The following is a 19521-nucleotide window of genomic DNA, read 5'->3' as shown; positions in this document are numbered from 1 at the left end:
AAAATAGTCTATAACAAAAAAAAAAATCAAGGAAAACAGAATAAATGGTCCAATCCACAACTTCCCTTTTCAAGACAGCTTCAACTAAACTTTTACAGTCCGAATGGAATATGACATTGCTCCACCCATGGTTAGAACAGAACTTAACAGCAAACAAGAGTGCCTTAGCCTCGGCTTCAATGAGTGAGGACACCAAACACTTGTCAGCAACCACAAGCGCACACGAACCACTTTCCCTACAGCCAACGACTCCGCTGAAGGCTAACAAACCACAGACTGCAGCATCCACAAAGACCATTTTGGAGAGTTGCATTAAGCTGTCACAAACTCCAAAATCTTGACTAGGTAAGGATGGGCTATGACAATCCGAGATCATGGAGGAATTGTATTCTCCAAGGCCTGCATTAACCATATTCTTGATTGCTTTTGTTGTCCACTTAGTACCTGTTAGAAAAATCAATAATGAATAGTAATTTTTATTTGTCCCACAATGTTTGTGAATGAAAAATCTCCATAGTTAGAAACTATATATAGACCATAGTAGTCTTAGTTTAATTTTACACCAAAACATATTCTTATATATATTTTATCTTCCTTTGAAGATTAAAGATATATATAATTTCTCAATATTGTTTTTCTCTTTTACTCTTTATAGTTTTTAGATCTGTTCTAGTGTGATAGAGTTCGAGCATATTTGGTTCGGCGTGTATCCTAGGAGATAGACGTCGAAACCTCGTAGAGGCGACGAATCTGTTTTAAGTCTAGACATATACGTCGTAGACACAATACCATTAGACAACTACTCTCAACTGGAGTTATCTCTTTTGTTAAATAGAGAGTTGGTGGAGTTATCTCTTTTGTTAAATAGAGAGTTGGTTGAAAAATCATCGAGGGGAATGGGTCTAAAGCCCATGAATGAATAAAGTCAATACAGTAGACACCCCACCTAGTTGACTGGAGATCCAAGATCTAGGTTCAAAGGGACAACTAAAACTGTAAAGACTATGTTGGATCACTGTGGGGGTTATCCTCATTGTCCATTCCTATGATGAAACAGTGATAACCGTAAGGAAAAGGTTAAGCTATGCTTTTAATGATTTCTTATGCGTCGAAATGTCGAGCAGAGTAATACGGGTTACTCTTAATTAAGAAAATCACCTATGTGAGAGAGAAGATGGGCCGCTTCTATAGGGATTGAATAAGGGCTCAATTCCTAGAATATCTCTTGCAGAACCAGGGAAATGTTCAGGGCCAAAACGAACATAATCTTGAGAACCAATATATGTCAGGAAAGATTCCTGTGTGTGGTATATCATCGTTTACACGAACGGCAGAACAGTTCAAAGACATCGCGTCTACTGATCAGCCAGTAAAGTAAATATACTTACACAAGGGAAGGTTCAAAGGGTAACACCTACCTATCCTATGCGGGTTTCTAACGTTGAACTCTACACCTAGGTCTAAACCATCTGTTGGTTTTTCTTGAGTCAGTTTTTTCATTCATGTGGGGGATTGTTAGAAAAATCAATAATAAATAGTAATTTTTATTTGTCCCACAATGTTTGTGAATGAAAAATCTCCATAGTTAGAAACTATATATAGACCATAGTGGTCTTAGTTTATTTTTACACCAAAACATGTTCTTATATATATTTTATCTTCCTTTGAAGATTAAAGATATATATAATTTCTCAATATTGTTTTTCTTTTTTACTCTTTATAGTTCTTAGATCTGTTCTAGTGTGATAGAGTTCGGGCATATTTGGTTCGGCGAAGTAATTGAATTACTTGTCGTTCACCGTTGTATCTTGGGAGATAGACGTCGAAACCTCGTAGAGGCGACGAATCTGTTTTAAGGAAACTGTGTGCTACACAGGCCTCGGCTTTTAATTTTGTTCTTTATAATTATTGTATAAATTAATTATAATTGATATTTATATTATAGTTATTTATATATTGGTATTTATAATTATAATATTGTTATATATATATATTATAAGTTATTTATAATTATAATATTATGTTGTTATATATATTATAAGTTATTTATATTTATAATATTATATTGTTATATATATTATAAGTTATTTATATTTATAATATTTATGTATCTTTAATTTAGTAGATATAAATATTGTATTTATCATATTGCGTTTATTCAAGTATTATATACGATATGTTTTTCGTACAGTACCCTCCTGAAAGGCCTTGTTCCTAGCATGCCAAAAATTAAACACACAGATAACTAATTATATTGAAGAAAGTAATTCTCACCTTGGCCTGCATCATGAAGATGAGCAGGAGGACTAAGGATCCAATGGACAATCTCATAGCTCGAGGAAAATGATAGTGCTGGAAGGAGACCTCATTAGCATTGCATATGCTACAAGTCATAGGGGCCCAATTTATACAATGGAGTCGTTGACCAAATGGAAAAACATTGCACGCCAACTTCCAAAGAAAAAAATCTAACCCTCTCGTGAACAGGGCTCCTCCAAAGTCTTTTCCAAAAGACTGAATCCGCCCCCATTTTTCCCTTAACTATGGCCATGTACGCATCTTTAACTTTGAAAGAACCATCTGTCGTACTTTTCCAAATCAATTTATCCTCAAGGTTAAACGGGAGTCTTTTTAGCACATCTTTGACTCCCGAGAAGCTGGGAGTGAACTAGCGAGCAAACTCCTCCACGTTCCAATCGCCATTCAGTTGTGTTACAAGATATTCTACTTTGAAAATATTGTGTAATTATCACTACCATTTGTGTTGAGACAGATTGTATGGGTATTTTCGTGCTTAGTGAGATTGCCATCTATGTAATGAGTTTTCTGTCATAATTTCCAAAAAATGTCCAAAATTTACTAATGTGGTGGCCTTTGGTCTTTCTTTGACTGACTTACAATCTTGACTAATAAAAGTGCACTTTTTTGTTTGTGAAAAAAAACAGTTTTGGTCTAATTTGATCTGGAACGAACAAAATGCTATTCAATTAATATACATTCATGAAATGGATCATTCGTTTTTAAAGTTATTTTGCAAGCTGATTTAGTTTTCATGATATTTTGTAAAATGACACAGAAATGTATTATCAAAATTAACAAAATGACTTTTTCACCAATTAACATGTTAAATAAATATGTAGTTTAATTGGATGGTACGTACATTATCATAAAATTGACATATATTTGTGCACATGACGAATTAATGTTTAACTGAGTTTACACAGGGAGATGAAGGAAAGAAAAACGACAAGTCGTTTAATTAAACGACACGGTGTCGATACATTTAGGAATATTTTCGAGTGTTGTATCAAAAAACCTAAAGGGAAGCGGAGTGGCCAGCCTATTTCAGTTCCATTCCCGCCGAGCTTGACAGAACGAGAGAACAACAATGGCTTCCGTTGACTCCAAAAAGCGAAAGAAGAACACCACCTCTCTTTCACACCTCAAAACCCTAGGCCACGACCTCCTCTCCTCTAGAGCTCACATCAACAACCTCCCCACCCTCCTCTCCTTCGTCTCCTCTGCTTCGCCTCCTCAGTATGTGCTCGAAGCTCTGCTAACCCTCCAAGCCTTCTTCACACCTGTCCTCCCAGACCTCCCTTCATCTTCTTCTTCCACCAAGCCTTCCTCTCGCACCGTTTCACAGGACGACCCCGAGTTCATTTACAGAACGTGGCTCAGAGCCAAATTCGATGAATTCGTCAAATCTCTCATCGACGTTTTGGTTTCGCCCCAATCTGAAGAGACTCTCAAGGTTAATTTTTTATTTTTTTGATGCGATTTTCTTATGCGTTTGATTAATTCAATTTTATGAATGTTTGTGAATTTATTGGGATAATTATATAGGAAGTGGTATTGGATACATTAATGGAGTTTGTGAAGCTGGGAAATGGTGGAAGGTTTAACTCTGCTATATACCACAAGCTTGTACATAGCATTGTAAGTCATAATGCTGCTTTTAGTGTCCCTTAGGCTATTTTCATGTGTTTTGGTATATACTCAGGTTATATGTGTGTCTGCATTAGCGTAATTTGTTTTCCTCTTATTAGGTTCACTCTGCCACCCCTGTCACTTTCTTGTTGGACTTGCTTGTTTCGAAATATTTCAAGTACATTGATATCAGGTATGCACACTTAAATCACATTCTCATCCAACTTCAACCACTTGTTTATCTTGCTTGTGTGTTCATCAATTTTAAATGTTATTTTTAACTTCATACCCTCTTTAATTTTTTATTTTTTATTTGTCTGCAATTTGAAATAAGCTAAGTTCTTACAATCAATTTATTTGCAACAGATACTTTACTTACATTATCGTGGAAAAGATTTGTAGAACTTTGGAAGAGAAACGCGTGTCAGGTACCATGGTCATTCTTATGTGTGTGTGTGGATTCATATAAACTTCTATTGGCTTGACATATATTTCCCTGCTGTGTACAGATGGCAACAATGATAGTCAATCTGGAGAAAGGTTTGTCATTTACCATGTGATTATTAATTTTTTTTTAGTGGCTATCTCTTAAATACTTCTACGTGATATTGAAGGGTTTTAACTCGTGCCTTTTTATATTTCATGTCATTTAAATAGTTTTCAGATCTCGTTTTTTTTTTGTTAGTTTCTGGGGCTTCTCATCATCATGTGATGTATTTAATGTTATGATCTACTTACAGCACAGAGAACTTAATTCACTATGTACATTACATTTTATCCCGCATACCCGCACTAGAGGGCTCAGCTGACAAAGCTGACTTTGAGATGTGGAGTGGATCAGGTGATTGCTTGTTATATATAGTTAGTCCTTTCTTACTTTCCTTGAGTTAGACATGAGTCTGTTTTTTTTACTAGGCTTAGTATAAAGAGTGCTTGATAATGTAGAAAAGGTACTGATTAAGCAATCATTGCAAGGAGGTGTTTTTCTTTTTTCTACTGTTTTTTCTGTCTCTGGAAATTAAGGCCACAATGATTCTTCAACTGAGTTTTGTTACAATAATAAATCTTTTATCATAGCGCTGGCTACAAAAGGATGTATTAATAAGTGTCTGTGACATCTTCAACCTTGGGTAACTTCTCTTTGATTGTTTCAGATCTTTTCAAGCAAAGATTGTACGATAGTATTTATTCTGGGATGCTTTACATTTTAGTACTTTCTTCCTACATCCTACCCTTTCCTTGTGATGAAGCTTAATTAAAGATTTATGTAAATCAGTAATATTGATCTCCAGCCTTCTATTCTTGTTCTGAGAAAATCCATTGATAGAGATTTATTGAAACTCTTTCCCTGTCGCTTCTCTCTGTCTCTCGTATGATTATTAATTTTAATTATTTGTCTAAAACAGGCAAATCTGAAAATGTTTCTGGAAAGCAAAAAGGAGAGAAAAAGACGAAAACCGACCAGCATAATTCTAAGGTAAAATATAAGCTAGATTTTTACTAATGCATCATTGCTGCAAGTTCTTGTAAAGTTGTTAATCTGTAAACTTCTTTCCTTAAATGTTCATTCTGTATCTCCTTTTACTGAGATCAAACTGCTGTTTTAATTTATTGTTTTCTTAAATATGGGCAGATGTTAACGGCATCCAATAGTGCTAAGAAGATGAAGCTGAAATTTACTAAAGCATGGATTTCATTTCTAAGGTTGCCACTTCCACTTGATGTATACAAAGAAGTAAGATTATTCTAGCAATTCCCTAATGTTGTCTCCTTAGATATAAGTTTATTATCTTTACAATTGAAATTTGTAAAATTTTGGCGGTGAAATATTTAGGGTAATGTTCAGAAATGTTTTGTTAGAGTATTAATAATATAGATTTTGTGGCTGGTTTTGATGGTGAACCTTTAATATGAGGTTAAAGGTTTATCCCTTTATAAAAAATTGAGCTTTGTATTTTGAAAAATATGAAATGTTATATGTAACTATTTTGTGCATGGTATTTTTGGTTTGGAGCAGAGGAATAATTTGTAGAGAGCTGTTAGATATTCTTGTTTCCTGATGAAACTGCCTTTTTGATGTTCAGGTTCTGGTCAATCTTCATCAGGCAGTTATTCCGTACCTATCCAATCCTGTTATCTTATGGTAACTTTTGTTTTATTTTCATTTATTTATGTTAAATGTTTTTCTTTTACTATGGTAAATTTCACAGATGCTAGTGCATTTTACATTTTCTATTACTTCGTTAGTTTGACTCTAATTTATTGGCTGACATTATGCATGCAGTGACTTTTTGACGACATCATATGACATTGGTGGTGTTATTAGTGTAATGGCTCTCAGTAGTCTCTACATCCTTATGACGCAACATGGTTTAGAATATCCCAATTTCTACGAAAAACTATACGCGCTACTGGTGCCTTCAATCTTTATGGCAAAACATCGATCAAAGTTTTTTCAGGTAATGCTAAATAGTTCAGCACTAATGCCACTTGAGGGTTGAGGCCAGCTCAAGTAGTTGGGTGGGTGAGTGTGGTAGGGATTGAGGTGTAAATTCCTTACTTGTATCTTATATCATAAAAGGGGAAGAGAAAAAGAGAGTTCAGCACTAGTGCTCATGTCAAAGGTTACTTCTTTCTGTGTCAATATTTATATTTTGTGAATCTGAATGTATTCTAATTTCATATGCAGCTTCTTGATTCTTGCTTAAAGTCGCCACTTCTTCCTGCATATTTGGCTGCTGCTTTTGCTAAGAAACTGAGCCGACTGTCGATTTCTGTGCCGCCTTCAGGAGCATTAGTTATTATAGCACTAATTCATAATCTTCTGCGAAGACATCCTTCAATAAACTGTTTGGTGCACCGGGTACCAATTATATCCTACCTTTTTACTTTTGCATTGTGGCACTAACTTTTTGTTCAAGTGAAAGAATTAAATGGGTTTGGTTGATTAAATAGGTAGGCCTATAGATATGTCTCTATAGCAATCTATTAACTTATTTGATAAGATCACTTGGTAGTTTTCTCCTCTGATTGTGGTTAGTTTAGTCATTGCAACACAAGATTTTCATGTTAGGAAGCATCACTGCATGGTTCAATAATTAATTATATTTTTTAGCATCCAATTTCTTAGTAATGTAAAGGTAATAGGTTTAGTTAGGAATATCCCACGTTTGTGCATGTGGTTGAGTGGGTGTGTGTGTGAGTAGTGGGGTTCAAGTCTCTTTAATGTATCTGAAAAAAAGGGAATATCCCATGTTTAATTTTTAGTGAATTAGGAAAGTTTAGGTAAAGCGTAGTGGAATTTTCAACTAACAAAACTGTTTAATAGATTTATTTTTACAACAAATTAGATAAATATCATTATTTACCCACTTTCTTTTCTGTTTCCCTGGTGGGGAAGGGGAGTGGTGAGCATCCTGATGTATGAGTTGTTTTAGGTTTGCGCCTATATATATTCCCCTGCATCTTGAAACGATTTATCTGATACTTTTTCAGGTTGATGAAGAGGCTGGTAAAGGTGATTCAGAAGTAGATAAAAAGGATTCTGACAATTTAGAGGACCCCAGAAATAGTGAAGATCTGTCGAATAAAAAACTTTGCATTGATCATTTTAAAAATGAGGAAAGTGATCCAAAAAAGTCAAAAGCTATGAGTGAGTGGCTGAACCGTGTTATTATTGTGTTGGTCATTTCAACGTCATATGAAAATATAATTATGCGCATCCATATATGAAGTGTCTAAAATTAGTGGGCAGATTACTTACAAAGTTCTGTATGATGATGATGACTTGGAACAGGAAGTTCACTTTGGGAAATTGATACACTTCGCCACCATTATTGTCCTGCTGTTTCAAGGTACTTGCTTCAGTACAAATAACTACGCTCTTTTGTGCTTATCCCTATATCTGTCCATTATGTTTCTAATCCCTATGTTTTCTCTTTAGATTTGTTTTGTCACTTGAGAATGATCTGACAGTCAGAGCTAAAACAACTGAACTTTCTATCGGAGATTTCAGCTCGGGTTCATATACAACAATTTTTGCGGATGAGGTAGTTCTAACATCAGTCTCTCTCTCTTTTGAATATATTATCTATCACCTGCATTATTTTTCTAGACTTGTCTTAGACGCAGACTTTCTTTTCCAAAAAGTAAAATTTGGAGTTTTTCAATAACTAATTTGATGTCTAATAGAACTTCTCCCCATGGAGCTCCACATGCTTATTTACGAACTTTTGTCAACAGAGGATTAGAGTTTTCTTAATCCTCTTCTCTGGTAAGTAGGTTTTCCTCAGATTTTCTGAACTGCTTTAAAAATTATATTACAGATTAGACGAAGGGTAAAACAAGTTCCACTGGCATTCTACAAAGCACCTCCCACCTCTTTGTTCTCAGACTCCGACTTTGCTGGCTGGACTTTCAAACATGAAGATGATCATACTTCGGCAAAACGACCTCGAACATGAGTCTACAATTGCACTCCCTTATGTATCTGTGTTTCCGAGCTCAAGTTTAATTGAGCATTTTGATTTTGAGCTTTTGTGTTTTTATTGTCTTTTTGTTTTTACCTCCCTTTGGAGATGTCATTTTATAGGCTTCTGCAACAAATTTTGACCTTGCTTCTTTGTATTCCTCCATAGATTAGGCATTGCACACTGTACCTCTAATAGTATGACAATGACATCACAGTAAAGATTAGTTAAATTCAATTGTTTAAGTAAATATGGTGTCCTTTGCTCTTTGGCTTAAGCGTTTTTGGATACAGAGAAAGTCAAGCCTCAAATTGAGAAGTATTTTTAAAATAATATAAACGTATGATCCAATCTATTTATGTACAAGAGAGAGATTGTAACAAATGCTACGTACTACAAAAGTAAAATTTCCCAAGAAACAAAGACATGACCTTATAAATGAAACTGATTTCTCTAAAAGAAGAAAGAAAAAATGAAACTGATTTAGCGATTGTTCATTGCCATTCAGAGATTACAAGTCATAAACCCTGGTTATACACCACTATCCAGGGCCTCCTGAAGAAGATTCAAACCTTCTGCAGATATGCTCCTATTGAACTTGAGTTTTGGGAATTCAAGCCGAGGTGGTGGGTCGGCTGAGAAACAAACAATGACGACGGTCAGGTTGTCGCAAGAGTTTCGCTTTAGGGCCTCCCTGACTAACTCTCTTGAACATCTTTCAGGATCACTGTGACGCATCAACTCTTTCCTTGCCATTGTGACTGCACACTGGCTGCTCATCACGTTCCACAAGCCATCACAGCCTAGAATCAAAAACTCATCTTCCTCACTCAGAATTGTCTCCTGAAGCTCTGGCTCTGCACTTAGGGGACATAAAGAGCCTTTGGGACCTTTCATGTGCCAGTCCCCAAGAGCCCTTGCTACAGATAGTTGGCCATTGAGGTAGCCATCATAGACAACCCCACCTAGTTTTTCAATTCTTGATCTTTCAGAACTACTATTGGGTTTATGATCCTTTGACAACTCAACCGCCCTTCCTCGTTTCCCCAGCACAGCTCGACAGTCTCCAGCATTGGCAATCAACAACGTCCTGGTAGAAGAAATTTGCATGAGTTATCTCATTTCTAGTTTCAAATGCATGTTTGAAATAGCCGAATTGTATGTATGACATAGTAAAACTTTTCAACTAGCAGCACAAAACAATACACAGGATAGTTCGCTTTCAAAGTTCAGACCTTCCAAATATAAGGGCAGTCAGTGCCGTAGTACCAGAGGATCTATCAAGAGAGTCATCATCAGCAAAAGCGTGGTCAGCATTCAGGAAAGCACTCTTAATAGCCTTCTCCATGCAGAACGGAAAGTCGATGTCCTCGATTATAAACCTTAAAATTTTCTCTCTGATGAATGAAGCTGCATCTGAACCACCATGGCCATCAAATACCTGCAACAGAAAAAGCAATGTTCAGTTTACAAAGACCAATGTATAATTTGAACGGGATGATATTTGGGATGGAAGAAATCAAATTACAAACCCCATAGAAAGCTCCAGGAGAAGGGAAATTTTCTGTTGCACCTAGATGTTCAAGAAGATTGTCAATACATATGTGCTCATCCTCCATATATGGTTTTGATCCGATCTCTGAACAACTTCCAGAACGAAAAATCGGTACAAATGTTGAGTTAGAATCTGATGGCAGCCTAGAGCTAACAATCCCACCATCACATTCCTAAAAAAAAAAGCACACAAAGGCCATTGTAATCAGTGATAAATCAGCATATCAAAGAACCATTCACATAACAATAGATGGAACTATTGTTGAAAGCAGACTTTGACTCACCAGTTCAGTGCCATGAGCCAACTGGGCAGAGCTTACAGAATGCTGGATTGACGACACATGGCGAGGAGGTTTCCCAATGTTTGGAGACTCTTTTAAGAACTCCTGAGTTTCAGACTTGTCATCTCTCATCACAGTAACATTCACCTTTCTGTAGCTTCCATCTACTATAGAAAGTGGAGTTGGGTAATCAGTCCCTGCGGACATATTAGTTTCCAAAAATTGAACCCTCAAATTGACTAAAATTGGGCAGCATCCAAGCCAATCCTCTTCAAGTTCTCCTTGAGTAATATTCTGTGTAAAACTAGATTATCAGCTTACAACTTTCGGATCTTGAGAAGAGACACTCCAGATAGAACCGCAAAATACTTTCAATATTAGTACTTGTTCACTGTCGTTTTGAGCTACATAATATGTGAAGTCCTGCATAAACATATTGAAACAAATCTCGAGTCATTTATGGTTTACTTGCTGGTCCTGAAATCATGGCAGACATCTTGAGCAAAGATCAAGCAATCTAATGAACAACTCTATCCCTAAATTGCCCCTACAAAGATCATATCGTCTCCACTATGCCACCAAGAAAATAGAGAGGAGAAAAAAAAGACCCAAAAGAAAAACCACTCACCTTAGGATTTAACAACCCACATCACAAAACTGAAAAGAAAAATCAATTTCTCCCCAAACCCACATCAAGTTAGCAAAATTTCACTAAATTTTACTTTCTTTAAACAAAAGGGAAACTCAAACAATCAAAGCTTGAGAATATACGTTAAATCAAAACCAAACAAATTGTAAACTCCGCATATAAATCATAGAACAACCCAAAAAAAAAAATATATAAATAGTAACAATTCCCAACCCACTTAATCCGAAAAGCATCAACCTCGAACAATATACAAAAAATACGAACCGGGAAACAGATATACTTGCCGTACAATTATGGTAAGTCCCTTGTAAGAAAAATTGAAAAAGAGAGGAGCAAAACCCAGAAGCCTACAAAGCTTTAAGACAGATAAACAAAGCCCTTTTTTTTGGTGATAAATGCTCAAACTATTGTTTTATTGAACAAAGTCCCATCTGAGTTTTGTTGACAAAGGATCTGTCATAGTGGGTTTTTTTTCTTCTCAACCGGTAATTTCAGGCAATCCGGTTTCTTTATGCTTCTATATATAGTAAATCACCGACACGTGGCAAATTTGGAGTGGATTGCTCTTGCTTCTTACCGGATAAGAAAGGTTGTCGTATTTCAACAATTGCGGCTACGTTAATCCTGGCCGTTGGATTATCACAATACCAATAAGAGAGAAAAAAAAAAAAAAAGAATCGTTGACGATCATTGACTGTGCCGATGACGATCACGATTTCGAACGAGTTCAGTGACAAGATGGAGCGCGTGAGGCAACGTGGTACCTCCTGGTACCATCATCACAACTCACCAACTTCTTTCACTCTTCTCCACGTGGTGCCTATTTTACCAGTTACCGGTGACTTGGGCTTTGGATCTGAATTCATCCATGGCCCAATTCACTTGGGCTTTTTAATGGCCCAGCCCATCAAAATGTTGACTTGTAATAGAGGAAATGGAATTTATTAGTAGAAAATATCACCTGGATTTGTCAATGACTAAACATAATAATTTTCTTGTCCAAAAATAATAATAATGATTTTGTTAATGAATTAAGAAATAAAGTCAATATAAATGATGTAAACACTCCAGCCAAAATTGAAAAAATGTGAATAGAATAGATGGTCACCAAGAGAAAACTTTTGGTCATTAATAATTAATGGATAAGCCAACATCAAATCAAAAGGAACTTTCCTTGACATTTGTTTTAAAACAAAAATGTGTTTTTTAGTCTATAGACTCTATAGTCCTCATATTCTTACCATGGCCTAATATGTAAAAACAAAATCGGCGGAAATATCCTATTTGTGTATATATTATTAAAATAAAAAAATATCTAGCTATAACATAATTACACAATAAAATTTAAATTGTTTTTATTTTTATTTAAAAAATATATTTATGATAAAATTGCATTCCATTCGATTGAATTTATGCACTCCAGCTAATTTGCAAAATAATTTTTAAAAGGCTGTACACATCTTTTGCAAGATTCTCATATTAGCAGAATTTCTTTTAATCTATATCAAAGAATTAAACTTTTTTGAACAATTAAAAATGGGTTTTCATTATTAACTAACAGCCAGGTATATCTTTATGCGTGCTTTTGTTTTTTAATGAATCAAGAATAGTATTCCAATTCCAAGATATCTAGAAGGGCAGCACGTTAGTGTCACACTTAATAGAATTTTAAGTAAAAGCTTTTAGGAAATTGGTGTGGTCCAATATCCAAACCAACGCATGGAAGAGTTCAAAGCACATTGTTACACTTTTCTTAAGCACATTTATTTGTTACAAATTGAAAGAAAGAATAGGGTTCTAGATAGATAGCATATGTTGGCTGGACTAAACCAATCAAGGAAAAGCATTGTGCATTTTTCTCATTCTCCAAGGTAGACTTTTAGCACAAAGATTATTTTGATGGAAGGTCTATTCTCCTACTCTCCTTTATAGGTCCTTAAGTTGTGCTTTTTCTAGACCAACCCTGTCATGGTTTTGGTAGTAGGATTCTTATTAGAGATGGACTTTTATAAGTGTAATATATGAGTATTGCCACAAGACACTTATCGTGTCTAATACACCTTAAGTTAATTAGTGTAATTTTTTTTTTTGGCAAGTTGCAAAATGATCTTTAATGATGTGTGAAAGTAAATAAATATTCATATTTTTAATTTTGTAGTAAAATAGCCCAATCATCTCATTAATATCACATATTACCAAATATGTCCATTAACAAATTACTATTTTATTCTAAATATTTTAATATTATGGTATATGTATATTAGTTTTTATTTTAAAGTTATTTTAATTTTTTTTGTTTTTTATGGGTTGTTGAATGATATACCATACCACAAAGTATATATACTGAGTTGAAAAATAATATACCATCAAAACATACAAAATTATTACTCAAAAATGTATATACTATGCTAACAAAGTTATATACTACCATTAAAATGTATATACCATGATACAAAATTATATACTACCACTATGTATAATAAAATAGAAACTAAATATTACTAAAACAAAATTATATACCATACTACAAAAAACATATCCACTAATTAGAAAATAATATACCAACAACCTATAAAAAACTTAAAAAATCAATATAACTTTAAAATAAAAACTAATTAAACAAAACTAATATACATATACCACTATATTAAAGTCATATAGTCCTAAATAAATAAATAAATTATAAAAAAAAAACGCATTTTAGGTAATCAACAATGTAAAATGGTTATTATTACGTAGAGAATGGAAGCAAGAATACATGAGAGAATGTAGGAGAAAAAGAAGTCTGTTTATTGAATATAAAATCGAATGATACAAAAAGAAGGCATATGCCTTTTTATAAAGCAGAGTAACAGAATTCTACTTAAGATAACAACCTGTAACAAACTTTTCCTAATTGAAAAAATATTAAAAATAACAATACAAAGTATTATGTAAAAAATAAGTAAAATAAAATCTGATAGCCCCTCCTCAAGATGTACTATGTATGTCATATACAGACATCTTGGAAATATGAGATAAAAGAGTGGATGAAGGAAGAGGTTTGGTTAAAGAGTCTGCAAGTTGGTATTGACTACTAACTGAGATGAGTCTGATTTTGGATGCTCGAATCTTCTCTCTAATGAAGTGACAATCAAGCTCGATATGTTTCGTACGTTCATGGAAAGTCGGATTGTTGGCTATGTGTACCGCTGAGTTGTTGTCACAGTAAATAAATGCAGGAGATGGTTGAGGAACTTGGAATGCAGCCAACAAATACTGGATCCACGTAATCTCACTTGCTGTGGCAGCTAAAGCCCTATACTCTGCTTCAGCGGAGCTTTTTGAAACAGTGGGTTGTTTCTTAGATCGCCAGGAGATTAAGCAATCTCCAATGAAAACACAGTAACCGGTTGTGGAGCGCCTAGATAGTGAGCAAGAAGCCCAATCTGAATCTGAGTAAGCACGGAGGTTAAGAGAAGAAGAAGATGGATATAACAGCCCTTGACCCGGTTTTCCTTTGAGGTATCACAAAAGATGGTGAATGGCCTGCAGATGTGGAGTCCGAGGTGCTGACATAAATTGACTGAGGCAATGGACCGCATAGGTTATGTCTGGTCTGGAGAGTGTGAGGTATAAGAGACGGCCAATGAGGCGACGGTATTGTGAGGGATCAGATAGAGGCTGTCCTGAAGTAGCATTCAATTTATCCCGAGGATCCATAGGTGTAGAGGTGGGTTTACTGCCTAAGTAGCCTGTGTCCTGTAGGAGCTGAATGGTGTACTGTCGTTGAGTGATGAACAGTCCAGTGGGTGAACGAGCAATCTCAAAACCAAGAAAATACTTGAGTTTTCCTAAGGTTTTGAGTTTGAACTGATTGTTGAGAGAATGTTGGAGCTGGTGTAGAACAGAGATATTTGGTCCCGTAATTATGATGTCGTCGACATAAACTAGTAGAGCAACAAAGGAATCAGCCGAGCCTTTAGTGAACAATGTATAGTCAGCTTGTGATTGTTGGAAACCGTCATGAATAAGTGCCTCAGATAGCTTGGTGTGCCATTGTCGAGATGATTGACGAAGGCCATAGAGGGATTTGTTTAATTTGCAGACAAGTGGTTGACCTGTAGAAGGAAGAGAAGAAATAGTAAGGCCCTGTGGGATTGACATATAAACATCTTCATTCAAATCACCATTTAAAAAAGCATTGTTAACATCTAATTGAAGTGTATGCCAATTTTTAATGGATGAAATGGCAAGTAGAAGCTTTAATGTAACCATTTTGGCTACGGGAGAAAAAGTGTCAAAGAAATCAAGGCCTTCTTGTTGAGCATAGCCTTTGGCAACTAAACGAGCTTTGTATCGTTCAATAGTGCCATCGCTATGATACTTGATTCTGTATATCCATCGACAACCTATAGGTTGCTTATGTTTAGGAAGGGTGGTGATGGTCCAAGTATTGGTTGCCTGTAATGCCGCAAGTTCTTTGTTCATTGCGTCTACCCACTGACTTTGTTGAGCAGCCTGATTATATGTGGTGGGCTCAGTATGTGTGGATACTGCAAAAACAAAATCTTTGTGAGCAGATGACAGTTTAGAATATGACAAATAATTAGATAAAGGATATGGAGTAGAGTAAATCTGTGTAGATGTAGAATTGCACTCAAAATCTTGTAAATAAGCTGGAGGTCTTGTTTGTCTAGTAGACTTGCGGATAGGATGATTGGTTGAATCAGATATAGGGGGATGAGTTGGAGGAACAACAGTTGATTCTGTAGCTGAAGCATCAGGAACAGAGTAATGAGAAGCATCTGTGGAATAGTTAGTATAACTTGGAACACTAGCAGGAGCCGAAGAGTTACTGTCATGTTGTGAGGGGTTAGTGTATAAAAAAATTTCCTTAGATGAAGTAGTAGTATTATAATCTATGATAGGAGTGTGAGAAATAGAAGTAGCAGGCAAAATAATTTGAGGAAAAGGATCTGAAATAACATCAGTATTATGTAATTTAGAAAAAGGAAATATAGACTCATGAAACACAATATTTCTAGAAATGAAAAATTGTTTTGAGTTAATGTCATATAATTTATAACCTTTTATACCTGGAGGATATCCAACAAGAATGCAAGTTCGAGCTCGGGGTTGAAATTTGGTTCTATGTGCAGTGAGTGTAGATGCAAAAGCAAGACACCCAAAGACTCTAAAAATGTTGTACTCAGGTGGTTTTCCATACAAAATTTCATAGGGAGATTTGTTTTGCAAATTAGGTGATGGTGTTCTATTTATAATAAAGGTAGCAGTGAGAGTACAATCAGACCAAAATGATATGGGAGAATGAGCTTGAAAATGAAGGGCACGAGCAACATTTAAAAGATGTTGATGTTTATGCTCGGCTACAACATTTTGTTGAGGTGTTTCAGTACAAGAAAACTGATGCAGAATTCCTTTTTCAGCAAACAATTTAGTGAAAGTAAGCTCAGGCGCATTATCGGATCTAAATTGTTTGATCACAGTATGAAACTGAGTTTCAATCATAGAAATGAAGTTAGGAACAACAGTTAAAACGTCAGATTTGTGTTTTAAAAGATAAAGCCATGTAAAACGAGATTTATCATCAACCAAGGTGAGGAAAAATCTGTGGTTAGAGTGAGATGGTGTGTGATGTGGTCCCCAAATATCGCAATGTATAACATCAAAGATAGCATTAGCAAAGTGATTATTAGAAGGAAAAGACAAACGCCTTTGTTTAGCTTTAGGACAAATGAAACATGCTGAATTTTTATGTAGAGTAGCAGTATTACATGGTAAAGTAGAACTAATAATATCTAGGCATTTGGAAGATAAATGTCCTAATCTAGAATGCCATATATCAGCAGAAACAGAATTCACAGTAGGAACAGAAGAGTTGAGGTTTATGTCCAAAAAATATAAGCCATGCGCAGAGTTACCCTTGCCAATCACCCTCTTGGTTAGAGGTTCCTGGAAAAAGAAAGAATTGTTATAAAAAGTGATTGATAATTGTTGAGAAAGGGTAAGTGAGCTAATTGATATGATGTTATATCGAAAATTTGGCACATATAAAACATCATATAAGGTGAGATGTTCACTTAAAATTATAGTACCAGAATAATGAACAAAAATTGTAGAACTATCGGGTAAAAATAACTTTGTGGACTGAGTTGGACATAAAGAGTGAAAAAGTTTAATGTTAGAACATATGTGCCTTGTGGCACCAGAGTCAATAATCCAAGAATTATGGAAATTGAAAGATGTATCATGGGAAGTAGATAGAATGATACCTGGGTTGTCATCTGAAGTAGTTGAGTTAGAAGGAGCAATACCCGAATATTGACTAGCTAGAAGATTCAGTAGTTGTTGATATTGTACAGCATTCAATTGAGGGAGAAATGTGGTGCTCTCACCATTAATAGTAGCAGGAGTTTCAGAACATTGGACTTGATTTGCGGAAGCAGGAGTTGAGGTGGTATTCCGAGGTTTGTTATAACCGGGAGGGTAACCATGGATCTTGTAACATTTCTCAATAATGTGTCCATGTATATTGCAGTGAGTACAAAATGGACGGTTCTTGCGAGGTGGGTATGACCGAGGAATATTAGGCCCTTGTTTGTGGTTTGAGTTTTGAGAACCTGAAATTACAAAGGCCATTGAGGGGTTGGAGGTAGGATCAGATTGAGGTGTTATGGTTATGGTGCTGCGCTGGTGTTCCTCTTGAGTAATAAGGTTAAAAACCCTGCTCAAGGATGGCAAAGGGTCCATAAGCAGTATGTTACCTCTGACCTGAGAATAAGAATCTTGAAGTCCCATTAAAAAGGACATGATATACTCCATATTGTAATGTTCTTGAAGAGATTTTACTCCTCCACAGGTACACTTGTTGCAGGTACAAGAAGGGCGATAATTGGAGAGTTCTTCCCACAGAGATTTCAGGCGTGTATAGTAATGGCTGACTGACTGCAAATCTTGTTTAAGATTCATGAGGTCACGCCTCAAATTGAAGATACGGGGACCATTTCTTTGCTGAAATCTAACCTTTAGATCTTTCCAGATTTCAGCAGCTGATTCATCATAGAGAATGCTTGCTGATATGTCTTTAGACACAGAGTTAAGGATCCAAGAAATGACTATGTTATTGTTCCTAAACCATGCATTATACAATAAAGAATCAGAGGAAGAGGGTTTAGAAATGGACCCATCCAGAAATCCCAATTTGTTCCTCACAGAAATTGCCAATAGCATTGCACGACTCCAAGAAGCGTAATTGTCTTGACCAGTTAATGGTTGAGAGACTAGGACATTTCCTGGGTTATCCGCATGATGAAGGTAGTATGGGTCTGAAGGGTCGTCAATGGCAGTTCAGGATGTCGGGTTCTGGGCAGAGACCTGAGGTTGAGGAGTATTTGCAGTATCGCTTGTGGAATCGGCGGAGGGTGGAGAGGAGTCAGCCGTAGTAGCTGTCGACATGGTGAGAAAGCAGAGCGATAAGAATTGGAAGAAGAAACAAAGATGCGCGGGCAGAGGAACGCAAAGGTGTGTCGGCGCCGGAGATGGAACGCTGCCTCACCGGAGAACAGGGAAAGCAGGAAAAGAAAAGAAGGAGAAGAGGATGAAAGGGAAAAGCCTAAGTGTCCCTCTCTGATACCATATTACGTAGAGAATGGAAGCAAGAATACATGAGAGAATTTAGGAGAAAAAGAAGTCTGTTTATTGAATATAAAATCGAATGATACAAAAAGAAGGCATATGCCTTTTTATAAAGCAGAGTAACAGAATTCTACTTAAGATAACAACCTGTAACAAACTTTTCCTAATTGAAAAAATATTAAAAATAACAATACAAAGTATTATGTAAAAAATAAGTAAAATAAAATCTGATAGTTATTTCTCTACAATTTTAAAAATGAGGACATTAGCTTCTTGATGCCTTTATTTTAAGTCATTTACTATAATTTCTCATTTTTTTTTTGTGAGTTTGAACAATTCACTCCATATTTTTATTAAATAGCCAAAGGCTGAATAAATAGATACAGATACTAACAAACTAAGCACAAATATAGGAATGGACTAATAGCAACTTAGACTCTATCCTAATATTCCAGCTGTACATTCTAAATACACGAAGACTAATTCTAAATTTTAATTACAGTTTTCTACACTCTCCTCAAGTTGGAGCATAAATATCATACATGCCCAACTTGCTTACAAGAAACTCAAAAACAGGCCTAAACAATCCTTTAGTCAAAATATCAGTAGTTTGTTCTTTGGTAGTGACGAACGGAGTGCAAATAATCCTAGCTTCCAGTTTCTCTTTTATAAAGTGGCGTTCAATCTCGATGTGCTTCGTTCGGTCATGTTGGACCGGATTTTGTGCAATACTGATTGCCGCCTTATTGTCACAGAACAATTTGAGAGGCAACTCAGCGTCTTTCTTCAGATCTTCAAGAACACGTTTTATCCATAACAACTCGCAAATTATGTTTGCCATGGATCTAAACTCGGCCTCTGCACTACTCCTTGCTATAACGTTCTGCTTCTTACTCCTCCAAGTTACAAGATTTCCCCAGACATATGTGCAGTAGCCTGAAGTTGATTTTCTATCACACGACCCTGCCTAATCTGCGTCTGTAAATGCCTTTATTGACCT

General features: G+C 35.7%; 3 protein-coding genes across 4 annotated transcripts; 1 reads left to right on the top strand and 2 right to left on the bottom strand.

Moving 5' to 3' along the window:
• Positions 1-3313: 3313 nt before the first annotated feature.
• On the top strand, positions 3314-8649 carry LOC133787347 (protein NUCLEOLAR COMPLEX ASSOCIATED 4). The gene is made up of 15 exons (XM_062225541.1): positions 3314-3754; positions 3847-3939; positions 4050-4123; positions 4297-4358; positions 4440-4470; positions 4671-4771; positions 5337-5407; positions 5564-5665; positions 6015-6073; positions 6215-6389; positions 6620-6793; positions 7426-7582; positions 7727-7784; positions 7874-7979; positions 8256-8649. The coding sequence occupies exons 1-15, from the start codon at positions 3389-3391 to the stop codon at positions 8391-8393; spliced, it is 1767 nt and encodes a 588-aa protein (XP_062081525.1). The 5' UTR covers positions 3314-3388; the 3' UTR covers positions 8394-8649.
• Positions 8650-8710: 61 nt separating this feature from the next.
• LOC133787363 (probable protein phosphatase 2C 27) lies at positions 8711-11368 on the bottom strand. 2 transcript variants are annotated; one of them, XM_062225543.1, is made up of 5 exons: positions 11148-11368; positions 10238-10657; positions 9932-10126; positions 9635-9840; positions 8711-9489 (listed from the first exon to the last, which is right to left on the bottom strand). In XM_062225543.1, exons 2-5 carry the CDS (start codon positions 10439-10441, stop codon positions 8931-8933), a joined length of 1164 nt encoding a protein of 387 aa, XP_062081527.1. In that variant the 5' UTR covers positions 10442-10657; positions 11148-11368; the 3' UTR covers positions 8711-8930. The 2 variants fall into 2 exon arrangements, with proteins under 2 accessions (XP_062081527.1, XP_062081526.1); XM_062225542.1 differs by having other exon boundaries at positions 11173-11368.
• Positions 11369-16558: 5190 nt separating this feature from the next.
• LOC133815744 (uncharacterized) lies at positions 16559-17566 on the bottom strand. The gene is made up of 2 exons (XM_062248569.1): positions 17159-17566; positions 16559-16838 (listed from the first exon to the last, which is right to left on the bottom strand). The coding sequence occupies exons 1-2, from the start codon at positions 17523-17525 to the stop codon at positions 16804-16806; spliced, it is 402 nt and encodes a 133-aa protein (XP_062104553.1). The 5' UTR covers positions 17526-17566; the 3' UTR covers positions 16559-16803.
• Between the last annotated feature and the right edge of the window lie 1955 nt (positions 17567-19521).

This window comes from Humulus lupulus, chromosome 1 (genome assembly GCF_963169125.1).
Source record: "Humulus lupulus chromosome 1, drHumLupu1.1, whole genome shotgun sequence".
In the NCBI taxonomy this organism is placed as follows: domain Eukaryota; kingdom Viridiplantae; phylum Streptophyta; class Magnoliopsida; order Rosales; family Cannabaceae; genus Humulus; species Humulus lupulus.
The sequence above is the reverse complement of the archived record's forward strand: the minus strand, read 5'-3'. Positions and strand labels throughout refer to the sequence as shown.

Excerpts from the sequence above, each read along its gene's own strand:
- LOC133787347 (XM_062225541.1), top strand. The coding sequence starts at position 3,389 with ATGGCTTCCGTTGACTCCAAAAAGCGAAAGAAGAACACCACCTCTCTT. Across the intron at positions 4,124-4,296 it reads TTCAAGTACATTGATATCAG|ATACTTTACTTACATTATCG; the intron begins GTATGCACACTT and ends TATTTGCAACAG. Across the intron at positions 6,074-6,214 it reads TCCAATCCTGTTATCTTATG|TGACTTTTTGACGACATCAT; the intron begins GTAACTTTTGTT and ends TTATGCATGCAG.
- LOC133815744 (XM_062248569.1), bottom strand. The coding sequence starts at position 17,525 with ATGGCCTTTGTAATTTCAGGTTCTCAAAACTCAAACCACAAACAAGGG. Across the intron at positions 16,839-17,158 it reads TACTTCAGATGACAACCCAG|GAACCTCTAACCAAGAGGGT; the intron begins GTATCATTCTAT and ends TTCTTTTTCCAG.
- LOC133787363 (XM_062225543.1), bottom strand. The coding sequence starts at position 10,441 with ATGTCCGCAGGGACTGATTACCCAACTCCACTTTCTATAGTAGATGGA. Across the intron at positions 10,127-10,237 it reads TGGCTCATGGCACTGAACTG|GAATGTGATGGTGGGATTGT; the intron begins GTGAGTCAAAGT and ends TTTTTTTTTTAG. Across the intron at positions 9,841-9,931 it reads CTCCTGGAGCTTTCTATGGG|GTATTTGATGGCCATGGTGG; the intron begins GTTTGTAATTTG and ends TTTCTGTTGCAG.